Genomic DNA, 19,200 nt, shown 5'->3' with positions numbered 1-19,200 from the left:
CGCCCTGGGTCCCCTTCGGGGTGAGAAGGGCAGAATATAAATACTGTAAATAAATAAATAAATATACATATACATACAGTAGAGTCTCACTTATCCAACATAAACGGGCCAGCAGAACGTTGGATAAGTGAAAATGTTGAATAATAAGAAGGGATTAAGGAAAAGCCTATTAAACATCAAATTACGTTATGGTTTTAAAAATTAAGCACCAAATCATCATGTTTTACAATAAATCGACAAAAAAGCAGTTCAATACATGGTAACGTTATGTTGTAATTACTGTATTTACAAATTTAGCACCAAAACATCGCAATGTATTGAAAACATTGACTACAACACATTGGCCACTAACAAATTGACTACAAATAAAGATAAAATTGCATAACGTGAACTTACAGTAACAACACTGTCAAAAATTAAATCCGTAAAAAGTTCAGTCCTTGGTGCCTGGAGACACAGCTGTGGATCCAGGCATGAGGCAGACTGTGTTGGATAATCCAGAATGTTGGATAAGTGAGACTCTACTGTATGTATGTGTAACTATCTATCTATCTATCTATCTATCTATCTGTGGAATGTCCAGGGTGGAAGAACCATTGTGTCAGGCTACATCGGGATGCCACTGAAATCCACAAGGATGTGGACAATTTCAACAGAAAGGAGGAAGCCATGAAAATGAACAAAACCTGGCTGCCAGTATTTTTAAAAAACTCTAAAACCAGGACAGTAAATAAAGAAGAACAGTAGAGTCTCACTTATTCAACATTCACTTATCCAACGTTCTGGATTATCCAACGCAGTCTGCCTCATGCCTGGATCCACAGCTGTGTCTCCAGGCATCAAGGACTGAACTTTTTACATATTTAATTTTTGACAATGTTGTTACTGTAAGTTCATGTTATGCAATTCTATCTTTATTTGTAGTCAATTTGTAGTATTGCAGAATTCCAGATAAGAACCAGTCAGGGTTAGCTAACACCTCCCAACAAAGGATTTCCCCCAGGTAGGAAGCTGCAAGGCTATTGATAATATTGATAATAATATTATAATGTAATACAAAATAACAATAATAACAATAACAACAATAATAATAATAATAATAATAATAATAATAATAATAATAATAATTTATTTTTATATCCCACTTCCATCTCCCCCAGGGGGACTCGGGACGGCTCACATGGGGAACAAGCCCAATGTCACTTATAATAAACAGTCATACAATAAAACCAATATAAACAATATAAACAATAAAACCATATAACAGCATAAAACAGGATAAAACAGCATGTCAGAACAATGAATCTGAGCATAGTGCAAAGTATATATAGAGGCAAAAATTATACAGGCTCAACATAAGGCTCAGGCTAAAATATAGGGTGATCAGGAAGAGTAATCTCATTTAAAAATAAAATCAGCAAGAGAGGATTATAATAATACTTGTATATTTATATTACATATAATATTGTAATATTATATAATATTATAGCACAATATAGTAATATACAATGCTTATATTGTGCTATGTTAATAATATAATATATTGTATATAAATATAACTTGTAAGCCGCCCTGAGTCGCCTTCGGGGTGAGAAGGGCGGGATATAAATGTTGCTAATAAAAAAAGAAATAAAGAAATAAGGGCTACTCAATACTAGTCAAGTTGGCTAATTGCAGCATTCTTTCTCTCACCCTGGACATTTCACAGATATATATATATACAGTGTTCCCTCACTTATCGTGGGGGTTACATTCCAGGACCACCTGTAATAAGTGAAAATCCACGAAGTAGGGATCCCATATTTATTTAAATATTTATACATTATTTTAGTAGTTATACACTATTTTAAGTCTTTATCAACCAATCGTGTGTTGATAAATGAGATAAAAGATAAATCAGGAAATATATGTAGACAAATGAAAGAAAAGTTAAAAATATTTGAGGAATTCTATTTGAAGTTATACCAAGCAGGAGAACATTCAATTGATAAAATAAATGAATATGTGGAAGGCAATTAGAATATAAAATTAAGGGAGGAGGATAGGAAATTGTTAGAGGCCCCAATAAAAGAGGAAGAAATAGAGAAAGCAATATTGAAATTGAAAAGTGGGAAAGCCCCAGGGTGGGATGGATTTGGACCAGAGTATTATAAAATATTTGGGAAAAAGCTAATCCCGAAAAGTAGTTATACACTATTGTAAGTCTTTATCAACCAATCGTGTGTTGATAATTCGCCTTCTTCTCCTCTCGTTGCTGTTTGGTCTCCCTTTCTCTCCCTTCGGCTTCTCCTTCCTCTCTTCCTTAGGCTGTAAATTGTAATTTTTATGATTTATAATATTCTTTTAGAGTTCATTGAAAAACTGCGAAACAGCGAATCTGCAAAAAGCGAACTGCAAAGTAGTGAGGGAACACTGTATACCCCACTTGCCTCATTTCCGACAGACCTCTAAACAAACCTCTGAGGATGCCTGCCATAGAGGTGGGTGACACATCAGGAGAGAATGCTACCGGAACATGGTCCTAGAGTTCAAAAAACCCACAACGACCCTTTTAAAGAGTTTCAGCTATAAAACTTTTAAAAAGAGGGCTAAGAAGTATGCTGTTAGGAATTGAAGTCCAAAACACCTGGAGGGCCAAAGTTTGCCCATGCCTGCTTTGTACATATCCATCTTTATTTTCCTCCTCACTCAAGCTAAAAAGCCACAAATAATTGCAGTTTCCTTACAGGGGAGCTGCCTTGGCCCTTTTGTTTACATACTTAAATTCACTTCTACAGCACATCTTTTATGGTGCACAAAAGGAATGCTGCAAATACATCAATCTTGTACAACTTTTTCATTAGCCAGTCATGTAGGACCTCTTCACATTACACACTTATAGCACTATGGTATCACCTTAACTGTTTATAGAATCATGGGATGTGTAGTTTAAGGAGAAGTCACTGAAATGCTGAATCAGAGAGCTCTAGTGCTTCCCAAGCTACGAACTTCAGCTATGGGTCATGAAATGGAATAATTAGTAACATAACTGTGTATTATGAAAAGTGCTGCAGTAATCAGGACTATTTGATCAGCAGATTATGTGACATCTATTTCTGCTCTCTTCCTTGGGATTGCCAAACTGTAATATTTAATACAGTGGAGCCCATGAGTCAATACATTTGTGCAGTCATCATACATTGTTGTGATCTGTTGAAAAATAGTGTACTAGCTTTGCCCGGCCACGCGTTGCTGTGGCTTATGGGAATCCTTTGTTGGCCAGGTGGAATAGCAGTGAATAGCCTTGCAGTCTCAAAGCCTGGCCGTTTTCTGGAGTAGCTGGAGCTTTTTGTTGTATGAACGTAGAGGCATGGATGAGGGGTTGTGCTGCCAAGTTTAGTGTTTCTGGGATGTGTAGCTTTGTTGTTTTGTCCTAGGCCGAAATTTCATTACCCTTTTATAAATATAGCTTTTGGGGTAAGTCGATCTTGGATAAGCAATTGAGACTCGTTAGCTTTACCAAACACCCACCTCTACTAGAGACAAAAACTACTAAAGGTAGTTAGTTGTCATGGGTCTTCATACCTGCTTTTTGGAGTTTGTTTTGGGTTGTAGGTTATGTTGCTCATACTGTACAATCTGCTGCTACATTCGAAGGGGCCCCGGGGAGATTTCAATTTTTAATTTAGCAATCTCATCCTGATTCTGAGAAATATAACCAACTTCCCACCCATCTGTCAAACCCCCCCCCCCCCCAAATAATTACTAGCCGGTGAAACAAACTTCAAATGAACACAACTGATGTTAATCAGATTTAAGCAGCAGAGTAACAACTTTAACATGTTCTTAAATCAAATCAGGATTTAACCAAATCTCTAAATATGAACAGATTACATTTGCAGAGCTGCGGCATGTTAATCTGTTTTGTATTCCTAGAGAAATCTATTGTCTTATCATTTTGAACCATCCGTGTCAAGAATCCACCAGACTAAAGAGAGGGAAGTGGTGATACAAATACAATTTCTTTGTCCCTCTGTTTGTTGTTTATTCTACATGAGCAGTTTTTCTGCTTTGTTTGGAGTCAGCCACTGCTTAGAAATAGGTCTGCATTGTTTAGAACAGGCATGGGGACATTCAGACCGAGTCTACAATTTGACACTCCCCTCTCGATACCATTGTTCTGTTGCTTGTAGTTTGCCCTCTCTCCCAATGCTGAAAGTTTTCTCCTAAGGTTTATTGACTGGTAGTTTAAGAACTTTAAGCCAAAAATATGGATATTTTTTATATCCGACCCTTTTGCCTTGTCTCGAGTTGCCTCAGGAATACAACCAGTGAGAATTTCTTGGAAACTACAAAAATGTCTCTCCATGGTCTGAACTGACTCGCAGCATTTCTCAGAACTTTAGAGATTCCTTCCTCCTCCAAAACAAGACTGTCAGAATGAATCCTGCAACTTTTTGCTTGTCAAGAATATGTGCTTCTTTTCTCCCTTCTTTTTGCATCATGTAATAATAACTTCTTCCAACTTATGGTCTTCTATGCATGTTAAACTATACCTCCCATCATCCCTATCCAGCATGTGGCTGAGGATGATGGGCACTACAGCCCAAACACAAATAGAAGCAAAGTCAGGACAAACTAGTGTATGTTAAACATTATAAAAAAATGAAAGTAGCTGTGCTGAGCTATAAGAACGAAACAAAATCCACAAGCAAGCAAAGCATCTAAAACTATATATTTCACTTAGTAAAATGTGCTCCTCTATGAAATGTTGAACTGCAACTCCCAGCATAGAAACAAAACAAACTGTGAGAAATGCTGGGCGATGCACTCCAATAGGATCTAGAGAACCAGACTATGTTGAACAACTACAGTTTCAAAACAGTGTTCAAGTATTCACAATCTTTGAGACTCTTCCTCAAAATGATAAAATATTAAGTCCTGAGGTGGTCAGATGGAGTCCCAAGATGGAATATGTAGGCTTGGTGAATCAAAGCTAGACATGAGGGTATTCCCAAATTTCTAGCAACGGTGGATCTCCATTTCTGGATAGATGAGGTTTGATGTATATTGCATTTGATAAAGTGCAGAAAAACCAATGCTACAGTAAACCTTAGTCTTTAAGGTTTTAACAGAACTTTTTGTTGTATGACATATGTGTAGCTCTGTTTAAAATCTGGAAGTGGGGCATGGGCCTTCCCCTTGCATTAAGACATCACTAGTAGATCAGTAATCAGGAGAATGTCACTTTGGTCAGTATCTGAATATTGTAAAAATGAAATAATTATTTTTCATCCCAGCCCCTAACACAGGTTAACAAGCCATCAGGTTTAGCCTTGTGATCGTGAACTAGGGAGCTGGAAAGCTCTGTGTGCCACCATGAGTTCATTGGAAGTAAGGCAGGATATTAATGTAAGCCCCAACCAACCTCCATGTGTGCCTCCCTCTCTCATTGCCAATCCTATCTTCAGGATGCTAATATATCAAATCAATTACCTTCTGTCTGCCATTCTTGAATTTTGTTTTTAACTGACTGCAGAACATCCTGCATCTTAACACCTTGTGACTGGCTACCAGCATAAAAAACTCTTAAATCTGAACAGTAAATAAAGAACAACACTCAGAAGACGGGGGAATTCCAAACAGGAAACAATCAGGGTCAGCTAACACCTCTCAACAAAGGATTCACCCAGGCAGTAACCAGCCAGAACTTGAAGCTGCAAAGTTATTCAATGTTAATCAAGGTGGCCAATTGCAAAATTCACACTTGCCTCAAACAGACAAGAGTTCTTTCTCTTGTGTGCCACCTTGAGTTCATTTCTCCGACCCTGGATATTCCACAAATACGTATATAAACCCCATTTGCCTAGTTTCCAAAAGACCTCACAACTTTTGAGGATGCCTGCCATAGATGCATAGATGCAGGTGAAACGTCAGGAAAGAATGCTTCTGGAACATGGCCATACAGCCCAGAAAACTCAGTGATTCCGGCCATAAAAGCCTTCAACAAATCATAGTATAGATTGCTTGAATATGGCCAGAGTTTGGGAAACCCTTAATTCTTTGCAACAGGACTCCCTCTGCTGGCATAAAAGGAATGGTCTTCATTTTTGAGATAAGCAGGCATAATAATCCTGAAAGTATTTTTTTATTTCTACTGATGTCCGTTTGTTTGTTGATGTTACTGAATGACAAATGTTCAGTTAACAGCAAGCTAACTTGCCTTAATGAGCTTTGAACTGGGAGAGAAAGGCACATTTTAAAAGCGTCATAAATTAAATTGTCAGCGACCTTCTTCTACATTTGCAAAGGTGGAAAGCTGCAACATTTTTTTTAAAAAAACCATCTTTTATACACTTCTAGAACCTAAATCCTTACCTTCACAACCAATGATGGATTGATGTTTTTGTACTGAAGCCAAAGCTTATATTGATTTGAGATTACTAATTTATCTCAATGAGATTTACCCAATCTCCATGGAAGCAAGGTGGGATGAAAATAGATAATCTGCCGGTATTTTCACAAAGGACTGTTTGTATTACTTATATTTATGTTTATCCAATGACAATACTAAAAAACTAGTACCAATTATATCATATTCTTCCTCCAACTTCATTTCTTTTGAAATACTAAGGCAGTGCGGAACATTGAGATGAGTGCACTACTTCCTGGTAAGGAAATGAGCGTCAATAGTAGTCTGACCGTTGGACTAGGACTCTGGAGACCAGATGTAGAATCCTAAAATCCTAGAGTTGGAAGAGACCATCCATCCAGTCCCCTGCCATACAGTAATACACAGTCAAAGCACCTACAGCAGATGGTCATTCCGACTCTGCTTAAAAGCTGCTCTTATTTTATTTTTATGGTGCTTTTTTCTGCTATAGGGACAAAAGGCAGCTAACAATAAATATAAAATGATGCTATTTAAAAACAATGCAAACACACACACACACATAATCCCAGTCACACTGTCCTCAGAAACCGGCTGCTTATCAGTTTATAAATGTCTTGACAGAAAATAAATGGTTGAATATGTTGTTACACTGATTTTAGAGCGTAAGCCTGGAGGAATCCTCCTTAAACCTTTGGTAGATTGTCATACATTTCATAACATTTTAGACAACAATAATAAAACACATTTTCATATAAATATGAGTTATTTGCTAAATCCAGAAAGATCCCACTAAAAACACATTTCTGAAAATCGACAGATTTGCTTGCTTTTATTTGGACTGACACATTCATTGTTATGTCACAACTTCCACGGATCAATGAAGTTTTTTAAAAAAAGAAATGTAAAAAAATCTGGAACTTGCCAGCAGCATAATGGGGTTTATATAGTGACATTTTGACGCGGCATTAAAAATGCTTAGTAACCCGGATCCCACAACTTTCCCATTCCCACCCTGTCCCACCCCTTTCTCACAGCTTTGATTGCATGTAATAAAAAGCATGGTTTGACTAAACATTTCCCAGTGGTTGAGTTACTTTCACTGCCACACAAAAAGGATGACCTTTTTTGTAAAAAAAAAAAAAAGACCAGAATTACTTTAATGTAACAAAAAAACCAACAAAACAAAAATAAAGTTGATATGGCAACACTACTAGGAAAGTGGGATATATCACAGAAGCATAAGGTATTTTGCAGGCAACACTGGTTGGAAATAGTAAAAAACACTTGATGGTTGAAAAAGTGTGAAATGCTAACTTATATACAAGAGAGGTTAAAAGTGGCACTGAAAAGCAGTCTCGTGTGACTCCAATTTTAAACCTGCCATGATCTATTGCTTATTTATTACATAATCGTAATAACACATATAGAGACAGATGTGTAAAAATGAGACATTGTGGAAAACAGTTTTTTGTATGAAACGTAAAGTGTATGCTTGTCCGATGTGGAATGTACCAACAGTCACTATATTTACAAGGCTCCCTTTCAAAGTCTTTGCTTTACAAAACCCGCTGATTGGCCCAAGCAAATAAGCTGTATATTTTACAGACTTGGGAAACACTTTTTGTAAAATCGCCTCCAAGTATGATTTTGTTGTTGTTCACGTTCTTTTACAAAGGCTTATTTCATCCCAAATGCCACACAGGAGTCAAAGCCCTGATCCTTATGAAGGATGAAACTCAGTTGTTAAATTTCAAGGGGTACCCAATGGCTTTTTCCAGGCACTCTACCAATGAGCCTGCAGAAAGGAAGTCCCTTTCCACTTCCACGAATTTGATGTAGATGGACTTGGGAGAAATCCCTGGGTCTACAATGCAGTTCTGAGATAAAAATCCATTGATCCCAACCCACTCTTTGCTGAAGGTTTTGGTATTTGCCTGAAAGTGTAAGAACAAGCACTGCTGGAGAGTCCTAACCTCAGCAATGCCAAGGTAACAATATATGATTCGCGTAGATTGCATCTCCACTTTGAGGGAGGTTTGTGTCAAGGGCATTTCCACTTCCCCCAGAGTCTCGTTTTCAGGGTCTTGAGTGATGACTTCATGGACAGGAGACTGTGGTTTCTCATGACAGTCTTCATATCCAATGGCATACAGACCAGGGCTTTTTGGAATGCCACCAGGTAATAAATACTGGACAATATTCCCACCTGTTGGCTTGGAATGAGCAATAGGTATCCAGTCAATTTCCATGTGAAGCTCCAGGCACCGGGCCTCGCTAATAGTGATCTCTAGGAATTTATAGTAAACATTCTTCCAGTTCATTTTCTGTACCCTGGTCATGATTACTCTGCCCTCTGGCTTCTCTGAGTTGAAATATTCCCGGAGACGTTTGCCAAGGGGAACTTGGGAACTGATCTCAGCATAGTGGTATCGAATCTCCTCTTTCCACCGTGTATTATAGCCAATGCCAAATATGGCCAGTTTGTTAGAAAGATGGAGCCTAGAGAAGTCTGTCCAGCTCTGAAACAGTTCCCACTTTAACTGGACGGATTCCAAGATCTGTACAATATTCTGCATCATATCACGCTTCCTTTAAAAAAGAAGAGAAAAAGAAATTGTGAATTTTGAAGCAGGTGGTTTAAAAAAGCAGAACATGCATAAGTCAGATACTAAGTTGCAGAACTAGCAAAAGATGGGGAGAAGCTGGAGAAATTTGTAAATGACGCCTTGAACCTTTTTTGCATTAACAAATCAACAAAGTGTGGCACTGTGGTTTGAGAATTGGACAACAAAGGTTTGAATCCCCGCTTGGCCATGGAAAGCCACTGTGTGACAATGGGCAAGGTGTATTCCTTCAGTCTTAGGAAGAGGCAAGGAAAATGTGGTATGAACAATTCTTGTCAAGAAAAACTTGACGAGGAAAGAAAGAAGCTCTAAGGTTGGCAAAGAAATCAGATTTGCAATCCAGCCAACCAGACTGTGAATAGCACATGTAACAGAGTGTGAGGGTCTTGCTTTCTTAAGAGTAGGTTTTAATTTTGATTACATGCAGTGTGACGAACACTGCAACTGTTAGTAGGTTCAGATTTCGCCCCATTCCCCCCCTCCCCCCCAAATCAGAAGCTGTAAGAATTTTCAAGTCACAGCCAGGGAACACATAAGCTACTTACTGTGATTCTTCAGAAGATTCTTGCTTTATCTTCAATGATTTTTTCATAGTAGGGATCTCATCTAAAAGGTAAGATCATGAATAACTTAAAATGCAGTGCCAACTTGTCTATAACAGTGTCACAAATTGTTGCGATTAATGTCAAGCAACATATGTTGACCTTCCACATTTGCTGAAATCAGGGGTACAAGACCTCTGTGAAAGCAGAAAAAAACATACATATCTTAACACCCCCCTTCAATATTTAAAACACTTGCTGCCACTCTGAACACAAAACCTTATGCTAGGTGTGCTCTCCCTTGAAAGTGGGGCCGCTTTGGCCACATACCTCCTTTCCCTGTTAGCCAGGCAGCAGCGCTAAGCAGAAGGGACTCGATAGTAGCACCCTCTCTCCTGGCACTTCCACCTGCCCCTGTTTACTGTTCTTGGCTGCTAAGGGCTGTGAAGGCTGCTACTGCTTCACCAGGGCCTCTTCATCACAAGGAGGTGCCCAAATCCAGCCTTTGCTGCCATGCCCTGACTCAGACCCATACAAACCTGACTCCCTCCTCCTAAGTGCAAATGGCATCTCTGGAAGGAAGAGTCACCATGAAGACAGTGGCAGCAGACCAGGGCTCCACTGTTGCCTCCTTCTTGTCCCACAGTTGATCCCTAGGTCTCTTCTATGCTGCTGCATAGGGAATTGACCATGCTCCCTGGAGCTAATTCTCCCACTTTGCACATCCCAACAAGGCCCTGGGTGATACATACACACACATGGTGTGTAGAAGGAAGAGGAAGAGAGCCATCATGCTGCCACCTCAGCTGTCCCTCTGGTTCCTGGCCTGATCGGAACTGTTCCTCCTGCTGCTGCTGCACATTGTGTGTGTCTGCGCCCCAGTTAGTGACATCATTGGTATTGCCTGAACAAAGCAGACACAGCTGCTTGGACACAGGAGGGAAGAAAATGAAGTAGAGGCATTGGTGGAGAAGGATAGATGCATGGCTGAAGGTCAGGGCATAGTGGGTTACGATGCTTATTAAAATTGTTATTATACATATATTTATACCCTGCTTTATCTCCCCAAAGGGGACTCAAAGCGGCAACAAATAATCCATGAATAATCCAATTCATAAAAGTAAAAACTTGCAAATGTGGAGGGCCAACTGTACATCTAATCTAAATGCTGCTGTAATAAAAAACTCTAATTCTTCAGTATTTTACTATAAACAATTTAGATTATTTGAATCTGGTTCCTCTCATTCGTATTATTCATCCCATTTTAATACATTTTATGAGTAACAACTGTTTTTGTATTTGGTTAGAATTTCCCATGTGTTGAGTCCCATGACAATATCATACAAAAAAGAACATGTCTATATATGTACTGAGATGTTTCTGTTATTGTGACAACAAGCAAGAAGATCCAGTCTGCAGCAAAGTTCTGAATACTGTAATCAAATTCAAGATCTGAAACGTACATAACACGGTAACTTCCATTTTTCAGTTGAAAGTTGTTTCACAAAAAGCTCTCTGAATTCTGTAAGCCCAAATATCTCTGAAATACTCTGGACAGCTTGTAGGTACATTGGCAAGACAGAGTTCAGGCAATATGCATCCAGATGCTGTGCGAGTACCCAGTTCTCTATCAAACTACAGCACTCTGCACTGTCTCATTGCCTAATTTGACAAGACACCTGTTACCATAACAGTAACATGTGGAGAACAAAACACAAATGTTCTATTTGGATATCAGCATGCTATACCAGTCAACAGAAACAGGAATAGCAGCTGTATTATGTCATTAGTAATGATAAAAAAACACACAACCCCAACGAAGACAAACAAAATGTCAGAGTATGGGCAAGGTTTAGCATTTCTTACCCAATTCTTGGTCTCCTGACTGGTAGCAATGAAGCTCCTGACTATGGTTCCCCCATTCATCCTGTGAGTACTCCTCCATTGTACTGCCATCTGACTCAAGCTCTTGGTATAGGCCACTACTGTTGATAAGCACTGGTTGGCAAGGTTGAGAATCCCATCCTCCTTGACCAAACACCTGCTCCAACTGTTCAAATGTGTAACTGCTTTTCCTTTTCCCAACACCATGTTCCTTCACTCGACTGTAACACCTGCGAAGGGTCTAAAACAGAAAATGCTTTTGTTACTGTCATCATTCTCAATGAGTTACACAACTTTCATTCATATCTAGCTGAGCAAAGGTCTGCCACACACTGACTGCTTTAACCAAAAAAAGAATGCTATCAAGCAGCGATCAAGCCAGTCTGAACTTCCAGTCATTTAATGCCCTAACATACAGCACTGTTATGTGTACATTTGCCACAACAGGACAACGCATCTACAAGATCATTAGAGACAGCAATTTTATTTGTTCATCTCTATTGCCAATGACTTTCCCTTCCCAATATCATTTGTGATAGAATTTAGAGCTAAGTCCTAGCCAGATACCAACAAGCCCATGAGATGTACACCTTTACAAAAGGAGGAGAAAGAATAGTTACTAGTATGCTCACAGTTTGGAGAAGGCAATTAAGAGAAAGAAGAGACAGAAAGAGAAATAAAAACAAGGAGTCACCAAAAGCAGACAGCTGGATCATCCCTTACTCCAAAAAGAAAACATTTAAAAGTAAAATGTTGGCCTAAACTCTTTAGCTAGTAAAATATATTACTTACATATTTTGCATCCTTACTAACTCACTCTGTCTCTTGGGAAGCTGCTGAAATTTAAAAGAGGTGAAATCAATAATGCTCTGAATTCCCATGCTCAAATATCAAATACACAATACTAAGATGGTCAGGTCTAATTATCAAACATTAAACCAGGCCAAGATTCTGAAGCATATACACCAAGTTTCAAACAATTCTTTTTTCGCTTTCATTCTTACTCAAGATTGCCCACTTTGCTGCATGCAGCTTGCCCTATATTTGTAAAACTGTGGAAAATTGTTATGAGCCTCTCCTTCCCAGTTTCTACCTGACTCTTAGATGAGAAATTACTCTTTTAATGTACTCTCTTTTAAAGAATGAGCCACAGACTAAAACTGGACAACCATAACATCAAAAGACAATGTACTTAGTATTTTGTCAAGAATATGTTCCGTTCACCAAATATAAAATCTTTTGGGGGAATTTGGGAAGAAAATAAACCACATAGTGTCTTTGTTTTCAGTTAAAACAAAGTTTAAAAATGTGGTTATCCGGGTGCCAAAAGGTATCACTACTTTAGCAACCACTTTAGCAGGTTAGAACTGTATTCTTATGAAGGGTATTTTGGCAAGTTTTCCTAATAGCTCCACTGACTCTACTATTGTTCAACCACTGACCATGAACTACACAAAAATATTTAATTCTTTCCAATACCTGGAATTCTAGGAGTAGTAATACAGCTATTAAAATTGGTTGATTTCATGATGCTATTTAAAAATATGGAGATAGCAAAGAAAGGGGGACATTTGGTGGCTTAAACAAAACACTGTGCTCCTCTTAAAATCCAACAATGGATCTGGGAAAGCAACAACAAGGGAACTTGGAATATACTGGAACAAAAACTAGTAGTTATAGATAACACTTAAGAACACAACGATGTAAGATCCTAGCTGAGACAGTTTTGCACAGGACTGTTGAAAAATCTAAGCAACTCAGATAAATGCCAGGATAATGTTAATCACAACTCACAGACGAAAGGGCATGACCACAACAGCCTTGCTTCCCCAACGTAAGATCCATGCTTATGAGCCGGCATAGGAACGTGGCACTGGATGGGTACTCCTCACATGGACGAATCTAGCCCACAGGCTGCTATCTACTAATCACTGCTGCAGGAATTTGTTTTAAGATTTTTCTATCAATATTAAAATTTTACTCAACTAATAACATCCAGCTGCTTTAGTGCACAAGCTATGAAAATAGCTTTTTCCGAACCCAAAACATTCAAACTATTTTTGGAGAAGAGCAATTTCTTCACACAGTCTCTACTTCCTATTTCTAGTCTTAGTCCCATTGGCTGGTCAACAGAACTAAATCCACCAAAATCCAAACACTTCTGCTGAGCTTTAAATTGTTTATCTGGCTAAGCAACAGAACACAATAGGAGGTTCATTAAAGACAATGCATTAAAACAAACAGTGACAGTAGCATAATTAGCCAAGAAGTCTTAATATGCCCTGATGAGATCTTTTGGGAGAGCAAACAATGCCAAATTCTGTCTCAATTACTTGGGGACTCAATTTAGCATCTCAAAGTATTTTCTGGCAGCCTGTTTCAAAACTAAGGCAGTAATTTGACTATAAACTTGACTTGGATCTATTGGTTTCAAAAGATTTTCCCAACCAACCTGCCCAGAGCCAGATTAGAGGAGGAAGCAAACTTCATGATGTCGTGTCAGAGCTTCATTCAGTAGAAGTCTATCATCCATATTGCCAATTGATAGAACTAAAACATACAGCCAAGAATTGAACATTGTTCTTATTCTATGAAGCAATGGCTTGGCAACCATGCACAGCATGGGAGGCTATGGTGTGCATGTTAATGTGATGGGGTGGTTAAAGTGATAGAGATCCAGGGTTCAAATCCCCACTCAGTCATGGAAACTCAATGAGTGGCCTTGGGCACATCGTATCCTCTCTGCCTAAGAAGCAGGCAGTGACAAACCTCTCCTGAATAACCCTTGCCTAGAGACCCCAGTTTTTTCCTCTGAAACATATAGCCTAGTCTTTGTTGCTGGTCTCCCATCCAAGTATGAACCAGGGCTGACCAGGCTTAGTATCAAAGAACTGACAAAATCATTAAAATCTGGAAGTTTAACCCAACACTCCTGACAGATACCGCATATAAAGAAAACCATTAAACTGTTGCACCAGAATAAAAAGCCATCTACCTCAGAATCTTTCCTTTGGGACACGCTGAAAGCGGTCTTTCGTGGACTCTTTATTCAAGAAGGCACATGTAAGAAAAAGCTTTGAGATCTGAGAAGGGAATCCTTGATATAAGAGATTTCAAGATTATCTCAAATGCAGCTGTATAAAATCCACATTGAACTGGATTATATGGCAGTGTGGACTCAGATAATCCAGTTCAAAGCAGATATTGTGAATTATCTGCCTTGATATTCTGGGTTACATGGCTGTGTGGAAGAGCACTTAGAGACATTCTATCCCAAACCGCATCCCACTAAAATACCACCTAGTTTAAAACTGATGACTTTCTCGGCTCTCTAAATTTAAACAAAAAACAAATTAAAGATTATCATACAGTTATCTTAACAACCCAATAGACATGTATGACATTAAACAGGTACTGGGCAACCAAGAAAATCATCAGGGCAAATTCTATTACCTATCTCCCATTTTAAAGGCACATCGAGGTGTTACATTATGAAGCTTGATTTATTTATTTCCTCAACATTATTGTGCTTTTTAAATACTACAAGGAGAAAATGTACATATGACAAATCTTGTCTAACATTATCATTACAAAGTTTATCTAGTCCAAAGCGAACTGTCCTCATTTGAAAAGGAGTCAAAATAAAAGCTTGTGCTACCAGCTTCATTCTCTCAGTCTCTAAGTTGCTCCCATACCACTTTGCATACTGATACACAGCCATGTTTTTGATTTAAAATACATACTTGTTTTAACCCAAGTCTCAAAAATAAATCCCTATTATACTGGAAAGAAGTAAAGCAACTATTTTCGGACAGACATTCACTTCTAAAATGTCATACCACCATGGATTCCTGAGACATCTTCGGTCAGTAATGGACTTGACCCACAATTGCTATAACTTGCGGAACACTTGAGCCTAAAAAAAAAAAGGATGCTCCTTGCAAGCCAAAATTATCCAACTGATTAAAAGATGATTCCAAAGAGGTATTACTGATTTGAAACAGTTGCCAATGTCATAAGAGAGCAGCTAATTTGAAACAGTTTCACAGTCCTTGAAATTAGTTTTTTTAAAAACCCTGGATCAATTATATCATCACTATGATACACTGCTGACAGAAGGTTCACCTATACAAGATGTGTCTGCTGGTGCTCCTCAATCGCACTGGTGAGTATTTTCAAGTTGACATAACTAAGGAGATCATCACAGTACACTATAACTGCTATGGCTGCCTCCTGTGGGATCATGGGATTTGCAGTTAAGGGAGATACCTTTCAAATTTTCAGCCAAAGAGGTTTTGGGCCTGACTAAAACTACAAACCCCAGAATTCCATAAGAGGAAACCATAGCTGAAGCGGGATAACAGCACTTTCAACACTGGAGTGTAAAAAACTCCTTAATCAAACAGAAGTAGGTCCTAACCAGCTATGCTCTTGTATTAATGTCAACACATTAAAAATAAATCAAATTTCATTTCACCAGCACTGACTTGAGCAAGCTCTACACAAAAAGGAAAAAAGGACACCAGCAAATTACTTTTCAGAAAACTTTTCAAAACTTAGCAGCTGCTTCAATATTAGGAAAAGGGAGAAAGAAAACAAGCAAACCTGAGCATGGGAATAAACCAATCGACTTCACTGTGCAAATCATCATCTTTATATGCTCCTAGCCAGTTAGGAGAAATTGCTAACAAAACAAAACACAAATTCCACTCCAGTGGATGACTAATTTCACTAACTCGACAGAATGGTTTGTCATCAAAAAGACACTGTTACCTTACGGCTAATTCTCGCAAATAAAAGCACCACATTGAACTTTTTACTCTGTTCAACCCAGACTATTTTTAAGGCAACCTTTGATTTTTCTGAACCATTTAATATTCTTGAGATCTAGCAGAAAATTGAGGTAAATGACCAACTTGCAAGAAATTGTGGACCAAAGCTCACACTACCAACTTCTTTCTCTCAAGCCCCATCTACACTAACCATTTAATAACAATTTCAAACTGGTACCGAAGAAACATGTGCAGATTATTGCCAGTTTGAGGTCCAGAGTATCAATGAACATTAAGGGCTTTCTTTTACCCTCTTTTGTGGGAGTTTGTCTGATCTAGCTGCCAACCTCAAACTGCACTAAATGGTCAATGTAGATAGGGCTTCGGTCTCTACAGTGCTACAAATTCCCAAAGAGTGTGTGGGAGCCATTCCCTCCTGAAAGGCTAAATATTAGGATGCTCAGATGGACAAGGGGCGGCTGTGGTTTTTTTTTATGTTATTATGGATCTAACTGAATTGTTTTAAATACTAATAAGGTACCCTAAATGGTACAGGGTGACAAAGACAGGGACAAACAGATTAAAGGATAGTTTTTATCCTAGAGCTGTGGTTATGTTGAACTCTGTGGTTTGGCATTGGGGACTGTGGTGGTGGTGGGGTGTGTTTGGAGGGATGGATGTGTTGTTATGTGGTGTGTGCGGCGGGGAAAGCACGTAATTTCGCTGTGCAATATCACAATGACAAATAAAGCTGTTCTATTCTATGCATGGCACTTCACTAGTCACTTCTTTCCAGGGTGAAGAGGAACAGTTGGTGAGGCTAAGCACCCTTTGGGTTCGGTCGCTTCAGCTTTCTGCAGTTTGCGTTATCACCATTCCACTCCCAGGGTTTCCTATCTAGTATAATCTGCACTTTCTCCAAAGCCAACGTAGATGAGGAATCGGTCTCTAATGTGCTACCAAGCCACTGAAGAGCGAGGCCCTGTCTACATCGACCACTTAAAGCAGTTCAAAACTTGCCTGAAACTGTGGAACAAATGCCCACAAAAGCGTGTGAAGGGTCCCTTCTACACAGCTGTAAAAAATCCACATTGAACAGGATTATATGGCAGTGTGGACTCAGGGCCCTTCCACACAGCCATGTAACCCAGAATATCAAGGCAGAAAATCCCACAATATCTGCTTTGAACTGGGGCCCCTTCCACACAGTTGAATAAAATCCCACATTATCAGCTTTGAACTGGGATATATGGCAGTGTGGACTCAAGATATTCCAGTTCAAAGCAGATATTGTGAGTTATTCTGCCATGACATTCTGGGTTATATGGCTGTGTGGAAGGGCCCTGGGTTATCTGAGTCCACACTGCCATATAACTCAGTTCAAAGTTGATAATGTAGGATTTTATTTAGTTGTTTGGACAGACCTCCAGGTAACCCGGTCCAAGGCCGATACTGTTGGTGTTCTGCCTTGATATTGTTTATTCTAAGGCTGAGTGGACAGGCCAAGGCGAGTCCTGAATGGGCGCTTTGTGGCTGGGGCATTCCCGGGTCTGGGATCTGATCCTGGGAAACTGGGGTCTATCTGGAAGAGTCCTCAGAAAACCGAGTTCAAAGCAGATATTGTGGGATTGTTCCGCCTTGATATTCTGGGTTATATGGCTGTGTGGAAGAGGCCTGAGTTCACACTGCCATATAACCTAGTTCAAAGCAGATAATGTGGAATTTTATTCAGCTATGTGGAAGGGGGCTGAATCCACACTGTCATATAACCCAGATCAAAGTAGACAGTGTGGGACTTTATACAGCTGTGTGGAAGAGGCCTCAGATAAGCCGGTTCTGGGCAGACACTGTGGATGATCTGCCTTGATCTTCAGGGTTCTATGGCTGTGTGGACGGGCCAAGACGAGCCCTGAGTGGGCATCGTGTGACTGGGCATCCTCGGCCCTGCGGTGTGGAGTGCCCGGTGCAGGAGAGGAGGTACCTTGATGCGCTCCCGGCACTGGGAGGGTGTGCGCTCGTAGCCCAGCTCGGCCAGGGCCCGCGAGACGCGCTCGTACATGGCGGGTCCGGGGGCCTTGCTCCCGAAGACGGTGCCGGCGCCCTCCAGTTGCTGGTAGCGCGCCTCCACCAGCCGCTCGTTGCCCCACACGGCGATGAGGGCGTTGGTCTCCGCCGGCGTCCACGACATGCCCCGGCAGGCCGCCGCCGCTGCTGCCGCCGCCGCTGCCGAGGCGCCCCCGGGGGAGAAGGGAGAGGCCGAGGCCGAGGGGGAGGCCCCGCCGCGCGCCCCAACGCCCGAGCCCGACGCCGCCGCCACGCAGCCCGGGCCCGCGGGGCCGAGGGGCGAGGCGCCGCTGGGCGTGGAGGGCTCCGACAGGCTGCGGTTGCCGTCGCTCAGCGCCCCCGGAGAGCCCGGCGACAGCACCTCCATCTTGGGCGTCTTCAGCGGCGGCGCGCCGGCCGAGAGCTGTGAGGAGCCACAGGGCGCCGCCATATTGGTGCTGCGGAGCCGAGCGGGCGGAAGTGACCGCGCGGGGCCCCGGGGGCGGGACTTCCGCCAGGCAGGAAAAGGGAGCAGAGGCGCAAAGAGACAGGTCTCTCGCAGGCATGGGCGGACTTCGGCCCTCCAGGTGCTTTGGACTTCAACTTCCACAATTCCTAACAGCCGGTAGGCAAACAGTCTGGCAAATCCTCTGTTTTCTCAGGGCCACAGACAGTAGAAGCACATAAAATATCGCAAACAACACCACTCTGAAAACAAGGGAATTCCAGAAAGGAAATAATCAGGGCCAGCTACCACCTCCCAACAAAAAATTCACTTGGAGGAAACAGCCAGGCTTTAAACCTGCAAGGCCATTACATCCTAATCATTTTTCCTACTTGCAGCATTCATACTTGCCTCCAACAGACAAAAAAAATCAGAAATATTGTATATTCACAACCTTTAGGAAATAATATCCCCTGATGACGCAGCATGTTAAAGCGCTGAGCTGCTGAACTTCTGG

At 40.6% G+C, this 19,200-nt stretch overlaps 1 protein-coding gene across 5 annotated transcripts; it reads right to left on the bottom strand.

The window, feature by feature from the left end:
- Positions 1 to 7,185: 7,185 nt before the first annotated feature.
- On the bottom strand, positions 7,186 to 18,726 carry msantd2 (Myb/SANT DNA binding domain containing 2). 5 transcript variants are annotated; one of them, XM_016996777.2, is made up of 4 exons: positions 18,177 to 18,726; positions 11,406 to 11,664; positions 9,543 to 9,603; positions 7,186 to 8,962 (listed from the first exon to the last, which is right to left on the bottom strand). In XM_016996777.2, the coding sequence occupies exons 1-4, from the start codon at positions 18,687 to 18,689 to the stop codon at positions 8,110 to 8,112; spliced, it is 1,686 nt and encodes a 561-aa protein (XP_016852266.2). In that variant the 5' UTR covers positions 18,690 to 18,726; the 3' UTR covers positions 7,186 to 8,109. The 5 variants fall into 5 exon arrangements, with proteins under 5 accessions (XP_016852266.2, XP_062817016.1, XP_016852267.2 ...); XM_062960946.1 differs by lacking the exon at positions 18,177 to 18,726 and adding an exon at positions 12,216 to 18,145; XM_016996778.2 differs by lacking the exon at positions 11,406 to 11,664 and having other exon boundaries at positions 8,823 to 8,962.
- Positions 18,727 to 19,200: the final 474 nt, after the last annotated feature.

This window comes from Anolis carolinensis, unplaced genomic scaffold, assembly GCF_035594765.1.
Source record: "Anolis carolinensis isolate JA03-04 unplaced genomic scaffold, rAnoCar3.1.pri scaffold_8, whole genome shotgun sequence".
Classification (NCBI taxonomy): Eukaryota; Metazoa; Chordata; class Lepidosauria; order Squamata; family Dactyloidae; genus Anolis; species Anolis carolinensis.
This window is presented reverse-complemented; position numbering and strand designations above follow the sequence as displayed.

Coding starts and splice junctions, on each gene's coding strand:
- msantd2 (XM_016996777.2), bottom strand. CDS start 18,689: ATGGCGGCGCCCTGTGGCTCCTCACAGCTCTCGGCCGGCGCGCCGCCG. Junction 11,665..18,176: donor AGTGCCGGGAGCGCATCAAG/GTACCTCCTCTC, acceptor TTTCTGTTTTAG/ACCCTTCGCAGGTGTTACAG. Junction 9,604..11,405: donor GTCAGGAGACCAAGAATTGG/GTAAGAAATGCT, acceptor CTTACCTTTTAG/ATGAGATCCCTACTATGAAA.